Here is a 10434-nt window from a genome sequence, read left to right as displayed (position 1 = left end):
TACTTTTACTAAAATTTAAAAAATGGAGTTTCTAATCCAATTTCATTATTTCATCAGAAGCCATATGAATTTAAACAAGTTCTTATCCTAAGATAGTTTCTTTTCTTCACTCAATACACATTTATGAGTATTTGATATATTCTAAACACTGTAAGTGTAGGGTTAAAAGGCACAGACTCTAAGAGATTAGTTGTGTTCAAATATAATTTCAAAGAGTTAAATATGTAACTTTCATATGAATGTAAAGTGAGCACATGTCAAATATTTAATTTATTAATTAACAGTAGAACCTGTAAGATTGTAAGGACGGTTTAAAAAGAATTGGAAAGGAGAAAATTATTCAGAGTATCTGAAAGAATGAATGCTCAAATAAGATTACTAACTTTGATATGAGCCTAATTAATGTCCTACAAGACAATAAAACCACATTGCTCTAGGATAAGCATAATTTAAGCCTGCCAGTTAGTGACTTACAGAGTTACAAATTATCTAAACCAATAGTAAAATAGCAAATTAAATAAAGGCACATACTCGCAGGAATCAGATAATCCCTGGCCTGGCCTGACAATACTCAGTAAAAACATTGAAAGAAAACATAGCAATCATTTTAATATATTTACAAGTTTTGGAAACTTTGCTTAGTAGAGGAAAGGAGAGATCAGCAACTCAGTAATTAAAGGATGATAAGTATTGGGTTGGCCAAAAAGTCCATTTGGATTTTTCCATTAAATAAAAGATACATTTTTCATTTTCACAAATACCTTTATTGACCAGGGTATTTTGAGCATGCCAGCTATTTCTCACTATTGGTTTCTAGTGGGTAGAGGCCAGTAGTATTTCTAAATACCTTCTAATGCATCAGACAGCCTCACAGCAAAGAATTATTTGGCCAAAATGTCAATAATACCGAGAAACTTCACAAACCACTTTTGACACAGTAGATCAGTCACAACACCTCTTCCATATGCTGCACTATTTTATTTTCATTTCAGTTGCATTTTTATCTTTTTTGAAATAATATAACACATCTAAAATATTGTATATCTTCTTCCATCTTCAATACTTAAATGGCTGCACAAAAATTCAACACTTTTGGTAAATTTTTAAATGCATGTTGATATGATGGCTGTCACAATACAATCTAACAAAACTGTTTCAAATGATATTAAAGACAACTAAGCACTACGAGAACCATTGTCTGTAAAAAAAATAGGACTTCTGCCAAGATGGAGGCACAGGTGGAAACATTGTGCCTTCTCCCACAACCAAGTTTGAATACAACAAAGGTTTGGAGAACAAAGACACAACCAAAGAACAGAAAATTGAATTATACAGAAGTCCGACAATAACTAACCATTCAACCAGGATGGTAAGAGGGGCAGAGCCAGCAGCGGAGCTGGGTCGGGCAGGAAAGATCCCCCGACCTAGGCGCACAAGTAGCCAGGACCCAGTCAGGGTGTGGGGTAGACTGACCTTGGTCGCACATTCGCGCACAGTGAGACGGACCACACAGGCCCCAGGGGGCGAACCCAGTGGAGGGCTAACAGCGGTGGCGCAATCTCGTGCAGTAGGACGAAACGTGTGGGCCCGGTGACGGTGGCAGCTGCAGCACTTGTGGTGGCGGGAGGCGGCAGACAGGATGCATTGTTCCTCTTTGACCCCGCCCCCACATACAGCATCACAACCCAGCAACTGAGTTGCCCTGCTCAGGTGAAGACCTAGGGCTCTGATCCTGCTACGTAACAGGCAGGAACAGCCCAAAAGATGGCTCAAGAAGAACTCAAAGTCCCAGAGCCGATAACTCTCAGTGACTGAGAAATTGCCAGCCTCTCAGAAGCACAATTCAAGACACTGTTTATCAGGATGCTCACAGAACTGGTAGATTATAGTCACAAATTAGAGGAACATAGTCACAAATTAGAGGAACATATGAAGGCTAAACTAATTGAAATGAAGGGAGATGCACAGGAAACCAATAGTGATGGAAAGGAAACTGGGACTCAAATCAATGGAATGGACCAGAAGGAAGAACAAAACATCCCACCAGAAAGGAATGAAGAAATGAGAATTCAAAAAAATGAGGAGAGGCTTAGGAACCTCCAGGACATCTTTAAACGTTCCAACATCCGGATTATAGGGGTACCAGAAGGGGGAAAGAAACAGCCACGAGTGGAAAACGTATTTGAACAAATAATAAAGGAGAACTTCCCCAGTCTGGCAAAGGAAATAGACTTCCAGGAAATCCAGGAAGCTCAGAGAGTCCCAAAGAAGTTGGACCCAAGAAGGAACACACCAAGGCACATCATAATTACATTAGCCAAGACTAAAATGAAGGAGAGAATCCTAGAAGCAGCAAGAGATAAGGGGACAGTCACCTACAAAGGAGTTCCCATCAGACTGTCAGCGGATTTCTCAAAAGAGACCTTACAGGCAAGAAGGGGCTGGAAAGAAGTATTCCAAGTCATGAAATCCAAAGACCTAAATCCAAGATTGCTTTATCCAGCAAAACTTTCGTTTAGAATGGAAGGACAGATAAAGTGCTTCTCAGATAAGGTCAAGTTCAAGGAGTTCATCATCACCAAGCCCTTATTACATGAAATGCTAAAGGGACTTATATAAGAAAAAGAAGATGAAAAATATGAACAGTGAAAGGACAGCAAACTCACAGTTATTAACAGCCATGCCTAAAACAAAAGCAAGCCAAGAGGACAGCTAGATCAGGAGTGGAACCATAGAAATGAAGAAGGGTTAGCAACAGGGGGGTTAGCAACAGGGGAGAGGGAGGAGGAGAAGCGGGAAGAAGGTACAGAAAATAGCATAGACAGTAGGTAGAAAATAGATAGGGGGGAGGGCGAGAATAGTGGGGGAAATATGGAATCTAAAGAACTTGAGACACGTGGTTATAAACTAAGGAGGGGAGAATGGTGGGGGTGGGGGTGTGGGGGTGGAGGGGAATGAAGGGGGGGAATAGAACAACTGTAATGGTATAATCAATAAAATATATTTTTTAAAAAATAAATAAACAAAGTTTTTAGCCAGTTCAATATTTTAATGTAGGCAGGAGCAAGTTACTATCAAATTACAATAAATCAGCAACTAGGTGTTTTCCAGGAGGATGCTGAAATGGTAAGAACAGTTTTCCTGAAACCTAAAGAACAGGCAACCGAACAGTAAAGACTCTTTAAGGAAGAGAAAGGAATTAAGTGAGAAATCTGCCTTTAACTTCTTAAAGTCTATTGTGTGTAGTGTGAGACCAAAAAAAGAAAAAAAAAACCCAGTAGAAAANTAGAAAATAGATAGGGGGGAAGGCGAGAATAGTGGGGGAAATATGGAATCTAAAGAACTTGAGACACGTGGTTATAAACTAAGGAGGGGAGAATGGTGGGGGAGGGAGTGTGCGGGTGGAGGGGAATGAAGGGGGGGAATAGAACAACTGTAATGGTATAATCAATAAAATATATTTAAAAAAAATAAATAAACAAAGTTTTTAGCCAGTTCAATATTTTAATGTAGGCAGGAGCAAGTTACTATCAAAGTACAATAAATCAGCAACTAGGTGTTTTCCAGGAGGATGCTGAAATGGTAAGAATAGTTTTCCTGAAACCTAAAGAACAGGCAACCGAACAGTAAAGACCCTTTAAGGAAGAGAAAGGAATTAAGTGAGAAATCTGCCTTTAACTCCTTAAAGTCTATTGTGTGTAGTGTGAGACCCCCCCCCCAAAAAAAAACCCAGTAGAAAAGAAAATGTCTGATCAATTTGTATAAGCAAAGATGGGGAGCATATTTTTTTATTTTTAGAAAAATTAATCTGACTCAGAAAGTCTGGAGCCAATTAAATAGTCCAGGCCAAAGGCCACAGCACTGGTATAAGCACGGATGCTTTGGAGATCCTGGGAAAGGCAACCAACTAGGGAGCTATTCTTGGCCTCATAAACATAGATGACCTAACATTTCTCACGGTAGTAGTATTGGTAATATTTAACATTACCATTTTTCATGATATCCTTAGAGGAGTAGATTCCAGTTTGATGTCATGATTGTAGATTCCATAGGGACACTTTTTCATAAATATAATTGTGCTCAGAGAAAGAGCAACAGATATCATTTGACTCTGTTGTACATGACAGGAAACTGTGTAATCCCACTTTACTCTTTCTTCAACATACACCCTGGAATCACCATCCCACGTTCACTACATTTGTATTTGATTACATTCAAATCACCACACCTGCTATTTATTTTCATTCATATGCAAATGTTTTCTAAGTCTTTTTTTCTAAGAAAGAAAAAAAAAACCTGTTAGAGTTCCTGCTATACTGGTTTGGAGCAACAGAAACCCAAATTATAAGAGGAGACTAAAACAAAAAAACCCAAAATGGAATTTATTTATTAAAAATGGTGTATTTATTCCTACATGCTTAAACTTCAGTCAGATTCAAAGTACTCTCCATTTGAAGCAATACACCTATCAAGATGTTTTTCCTCTGCTCAAAAAAGTTTCAAACTTGTCAATTTTGATGTCTTTTAGTGCTTCTGCCATTTTTTGTTCCACGCCTTCCACATCAGCAAAATGTTTCCCTTTGAGGCCTTTTTTCATCTCAGAAAACAAAAATAAAGTCACTTGGGGAAAGATCAGGTGAATAGGGAGGGTGGGGCACGGGGTATTGCTATTTTTGGTCAAAAACTGCCGAACACTTAGTACAGCGTGGGCAAGTGTACTTGTAAATCACCCACTATGAAATGGGCAAACACATCGAGTATCCAAAAAAAAAAAAATTCACTGAAGCTAAATACAGCCTCCCACAACGTCAGCTAAGTAAACTGATACAGATGGGTTCCTAGAACACTCATCTAATGGGGGAAGCCTGTACTACAAGTGGCCCGCCCTCCAGAAGATAAGCCTGTTTTTTGGAAGGTCCCCCTTGTAATTAATTGGGTAAAGTTTTCTGTTCCAAATATCTTTCATTATCTTCTAATCTAGGACTTTAGAAAATCAAACAAAAATTATAAAAGGTGCATAGCACATTATTGAATGATGCTGTTTTTATTTATGATAGTAGCTCATACAAAACTGTGCATAATAATGTATAAATTATACACAACAGAGTTCTGAGAAACATATACAAATCTATTTTGACTAAAATTTGGCCATATTAGTCTTTCTTAGCTAGAAAAATATCTATGATCTAAATTTGTGCATATTTTTCTTTCTCCTGTGTTTCCCAATATTTGCTATTCTTCGAATATGTGCTGTAACTTCCTTCTTAGGAGAGAGAGAAAAGCAACCTTTGCAAACTAGGAATTGCTGGCGAACCATCAGTAAGACCTTGATCTTTTTAGCTGCTGACCTTGTGTCTTGGTGCTCTGTTAAACATAACAATTGTATAGGATACCAGTGTTACCCAAGACAACAAATGCCACCAACATCTGTGACTCTGAAAAATGAAGAAAAAATAAGACCATTCCATAATTGTGTCTAAATACAGGGAAAAAAAAACATTATCAAAAGCACAAAAATGACCAAATATCCCTCCATCTTGGCTAATTTGAGTTAGCGCAACTTCTTTACTAATCACAGCGTTAGCCATTTTCTGTTCTTCCCTCACTCTGGATAAGAATCATAAAGATACCTGTAGCAGACTGACTCCAACATAGCCCCAATTATCCCAGCCTCTAGCTATCACAACTATGTGTAATACCCTTCCCTTCAGTGTAGACAGAATCCCTGACTTGCTTTTAATCAGTAGAATATAGGAAAGATGATGAGATTCTACTCACAGGATTGCATTATATAATATGTAACGCTCATCTTGCCAACAGACTCTTCCTTGTTGACTTTGACCAAACAAGTTGGAATACAGAGAACCCCACCTCGCCAGGGCCTGGAGGCGGCCTCCAGCTGAGAGCCAGCAAGGAGCAGAGGCCCTCAGGCTGCCAGCCCATAGAGGACTGAGTCCTGCCAACAACCACAGGAAGGGGATCCTTCTCTATTAAACCTTCAGAGAGGTCTACGACCCCAGCTGACATCTGGATTGCAGCCTTGTGAAAAAAAATTTGAGAGCAAAGTGTTGGGAACTGCCCTGCTTGTTTTCAGAAACTGTAACCCCTCGTGGCTAAGGCTGTGTAGAAAGACCTTGGGACCATAAGCCACTTAAGAGAAAAAGCTTATCTTTTTTGTAGGGGTACCGCCTGTGCCTCCTTTCTCTTCACCCTGCCTGACCCCCAGTGGATGACCGGTTAGTCAATGACGGGTAAGATTCCTCAAGGGAGGTATGACCTGAGACAAGCATGGTCATGAGGGGCCCCTCAGGGTAGGCCTTGGGGGGCTGTAGAAAAAAGGGGGACCCTCACCTTTCAGTTTTGACATAGCCTGAGTCCTCATTCTGTCTGCAAGAAGTCTCCTAATCTCTTGGCTGCCTTACTTCCCCTGCCTGACTGAAGCCTGAAACAATGCCAGAGGTGGATGCAGCCCTGTGCTGGAAAGGGCAGGTTCCCTGGGGTAATCAGGCCCAAGAAAGAATATATAAAATCCTGTGCAACCTGTTTTACTAATACCCTCAATTTAAATAATAAGGGTCCAAACATGAAATGAGTTTGTTTCCCCAAAGTTTTGTGGCCCTTTAGCTACCTGACCCTGACTCTAAATAAGCCCTCATAGTTCTTTGAATGTTATCTATTGTTTGACATTTACTGTCTGACAACAATTGATGAGCTTTGCATATATGCCCTGTATTCCTATGCAAATAAGCCCAATAAAAGCCCATTGAGGAAAAGGCTCCTAACCCTTCTCCTTTGAGAGATCCGCTACCTTTCCTCCCCAAGCAGATCATGTCTTGGTACGCTTATTCTCCTCTGTGGCAGTCAGGGGACCCTGCGGGCCGAGTACCCCCACAGCAAAAGATCCAGCTAAGCTGTGTCTAGAGTCCTGAACCACAGAATAGTGAGATAAGTGCACATTGTTTCAAGCTGCTCAGTTTGTAGTAATTTCTTATGCAGTAATACATAGCTAATATGATAGTCAGTAGAATTGTCTCCAAATCCTGATAACATTCAATGACTGCAAAGCTTCAATCCTTCAAGGTGTCCCAAAATCTTAACAAAGGCCCAAATTTTAAATGCAATCCTAACACACTTTCACTGAGATACCTACAATTCCCCATGGTGTGCATTTTCCTTGTTGCAATGATTAACACTGTCAGCCCCAGCTTTGTTCAACTGTAGTGTATTTCAGAAAGGGTTAGTAGGCCTCTGGCCACTGACACTTGGCCTGTCTTTCAACACTGAGCTTGTTACACTATTTACCTCCCAAAAGGTCGGCAGAGATACCTGTAGATTAAGCAAAACAAAGTTTACTGGACCTACTGCAGAATACTGGTTTAACAGAATCTTAGTACTATCTTAAAATTCAGAATTTAAGGGAGAATGTTTATGAAGTTTTAGGGCCTTGGCTGGATGATTTGAAAGCGGGTCCTGTAAGGTGGAGAACTAGGTAACACTGGGCTGAGTTCATGGCATAATAATTTTAGTTCATAACTGGTTAAAGTCGAGAATCTTGAAATGAGCCTTGATAAACAAGTATTTTCATTTTCATAATTATGCTAGTTTAACTTGTTTAGTGTTATTTTTTAAGAGCAAATATTTTTTGGATGAAGTAGTTAAGTTATTTTTACTTGTCCTCAGTGTTTAACACAGGTACATAAAAGTATGTTGTCTCTCAGTGTTTGCACAGGGGCAGGGAATCATGCTGGTGTCAGTTTTCATACTGTTGCATAACAGCCTTGTTGCTATTTGTAGGTAATGATCTGCTTAACAGCACAGCTCAAATATCACTCTAAATGACACCTGCTCTGTTGCTAAGGAGGATTGGCCTAACTCATTACCCAACATTTAATTTTTATTTACATCTCTTCTCAGCATCTTTTATTCTCTATTTTCATCATAGGGTCCGATGCAAATGCAGCAGGTAGAGCACAAAGGAAAAGTTTTTAACCTGTTTAGTTTCTGGTGGGATCTTGGACTCAGGCCCTAGTTATGAGAATATTCCTTCCTGGGCATACCACACATGCCCTGACCCTTTTGAGAAAATTATCAAAGTCTTACCAAGAGCAGCATTTTAGAGTTTTAGCATTTAAGGGCCTTGCGTCTTCTGGACTATACCTACACTGGATGATGTTTGTATTTTAAAGTTTCCAATGTTAACTCCCGCCTCCTGGTTGACCCTGAGTCAGTGGCCACACAGAACCCTCTGGCCCAACTGGGGCCGTGACAACACAGGTGCTCTCTCAGGAAAGGGACAGGCAGTGGAGGCAAAAGTGCCTGCACACTGGGTAGGCTTCTCACAAGTTCAGGTGTCCAGCGGGCAGGGCTGCATGCGGATCTCTCCTTGTGGCTGTTGTGGGAGATCAGAGTGGGAGCTGTGAGGATCAGAGTTATGGCAGGACAGGTATCTAGAACGTTTCCCCTCCTTGACCAAATATTAGTAGAAAGGAGTCTTAGGCTTCCAGAAAAATATCAAGGAAAAGTATCGCAAGCAATAGTTGGAGATAAAGTTCTTCTTCCAGAATATGGAGATACCAGAGTAGTTCTAGATGATGAGGATTATTTTATTTAGAGATGGCAACACTCTTGGGAAGTGTGTAGACTTTCTTCTTGTTGCTTTCATCTTTACCAAGTTATGACTCTTCTTCCTTTGGAAATTTTCCAATTGCTAGCCAACCGCAGGCAGCTTCTTCCCTTACTAGTCTTATCAAGAAATTAAGTGCGAGTATATGAAGTATAAGCTACATATACACATTATGGAGACAATACAAACTATAATAACTGAAGATTTCTATTCACTGTTGTTTTATGGCACATCAAATGCCAAGAACAAATACATATAACTCAGTCAGAAATGTGAAGCAATTAATTTGGCTTCAATTCACTGGGAGAAAAATAATCTCTTTCTTTCTGTGGGTAAAAGATAGGTACATCATAATAGGCACAAAATAAAAAAATTGTTTATTGATTTCAAGTCNGGCAAAAGCGCCTGCACACTGGGTAGGCTTCTCACAAGTTCAGGTGTCCAGTGGGCAGGGCTGCATGCGGACCTCTCCTTGTGGCTGTTGTGGGAGATCAGAGTGGGAGCTGTGAGGATCAGAGTTATGGCAGGACAGGTATCTAGAATGTTTCCCCTCCTTGACCAAATATTAGTAGAAAGGAGTCTTAGGCTTCCAGAAAAATATCAAGGAAAAGTATCGCAAGCAATAGTTGGAGATAAAGTTCTTCTTCCAGAATATGGAGATACCAGAGTAGTTCTAGATGATGAGGATTATTTTATTTAGAGATGGCGACACTCTTGGGAAGTGTGTAGACTGCTAGATCACTATTGAAATGGCATCACATGTAGCTGCCCATTCCACCAAACTTCTGAAATCTTTCACCATGCCAACAATTTGTGTCTCTTTTATAATAAACTAATAACATCCAAACTAATGAAATCCAGTATCTCTTAAAGTTAAGTTTCACTGTACTAATATAAACATTTCCAAATAAGAAAATATTTTTAAATGTCTAATATGAAAATAATAGCCTAGTTGACAATGTGGAAATTTTGCTACCAACTAAGATCTCCTTTTCCATAATCCCGAACAAAAAATAAGACTCTTTTAAAATGCACTGCCTTGTGGTAGTACATCAAAGTTAACAGTAAGTCAGTGTGGCCTTCAGTCAAGGCAGGAGCTCATCTCTTTCTTCTTGTTGCTTTCATCTTTACCAAGTTATGACTCTTCTTCCTTTGGAAATTTTCCAATTGCTAGCCTACCACAGGCAGCTTCTTCCCTTACTAGTCTTATCAGGAAAATAAGTGCAAGTATATGAAGTATAAGCTACATATTCACATTATGGAGACAATACAAACTTTAATAACTGAAGATTTCTATTCGCTGTTGTTTTATGGCACATCAAATGCCAAGAACAAATACATATAACTCAGTCAGAAATGTGAAGCAATTAATTTGGCTTCAATTCACTGGGATAAAAATAATCTCTTTCTTTCTGTGGGTAAAAGATAGGTACATCATAATAGGCACAAAATAAAAAAATTATTTATTGATTTCAAGTCAAATAAACTAAACAGGCATGAGTGAATGCCTATTACTTGCCAGTCACATTTCTAGGTGCTTGTGATGTATCATTGAGGAAAAGCCTCACAGAGCTGAGGCTTCAATAGGTGGAGTTAGATGATAAATACCACCTATAGTAATTAAACTATATAGTTTCTTAGTATGCTAAGTACAATTGTCCAAGAAAATCAGAGCTTGACAGTAGTTAAAGTGGCAAAACAAAAACAAACAAAAAAACCCAACAGATTTTACCCAGTATCTATTGTAATAGAGGGAAAAAAACCCTCAGTATGGAACAGTGTTCAATTCAGAATACAGCAAAGAAAATGGC

The 10434-nt window shown here is 39.3% G+C and overlaps 2 protein-coding genes across 2 annotated transcripts; both read left to right on the top strand.

The window, feature by feature from the left end:
* Positions 1 to 8431: 8431 nt before the first annotated feature.
* LOC119000941 (10 kDa heat shock protein, mitochondrial-like) lies at positions 8432 to 8611 on the top strand. Its single transcript, XM_037066051.1, has one exon. It carries the CDS (start codon positions 8432 to 8434, stop codon positions 8609 to 8611), a length of 180 nt encoding a protein of 59 aa, XP_036921946.1.
* A 532-nt stretch (positions 8612 to 9143) lies between these two features.
* On the top strand, positions 9144 to 9323 carry LOC119000942 (10 kDa heat shock protein, mitochondrial-like). The gene has a single exon (XM_037066052.1). It carries the CDS (start codon positions 9144 to 9146, stop codon positions 9321 to 9323), a length of 180 nt encoding a protein of 59 aa, XP_036921947.1.
* Positions 9324 to 10434: the final 1111 nt, after the last annotated feature.

This window comes from Sturnira hondurensis, unplaced genomic scaffold (assembly GCF_014824575.4).
Source record: "Sturnira hondurensis isolate 20B ecotype Veracruz unplaced genomic scaffold, ASM1482457v3 Scaffold0016462, whole genome shotgun sequence".
Taxonomy (NCBI): Eukaryota; Metazoa; Chordata; class Mammalia; order Chiroptera; family Phyllostomidae; genus Sturnira; species Sturnira hondurensis.
The sequence above is the reverse complement of the archived record's forward strand: the minus strand, read 5'-3'. Positions and strand labels throughout refer to the sequence as shown.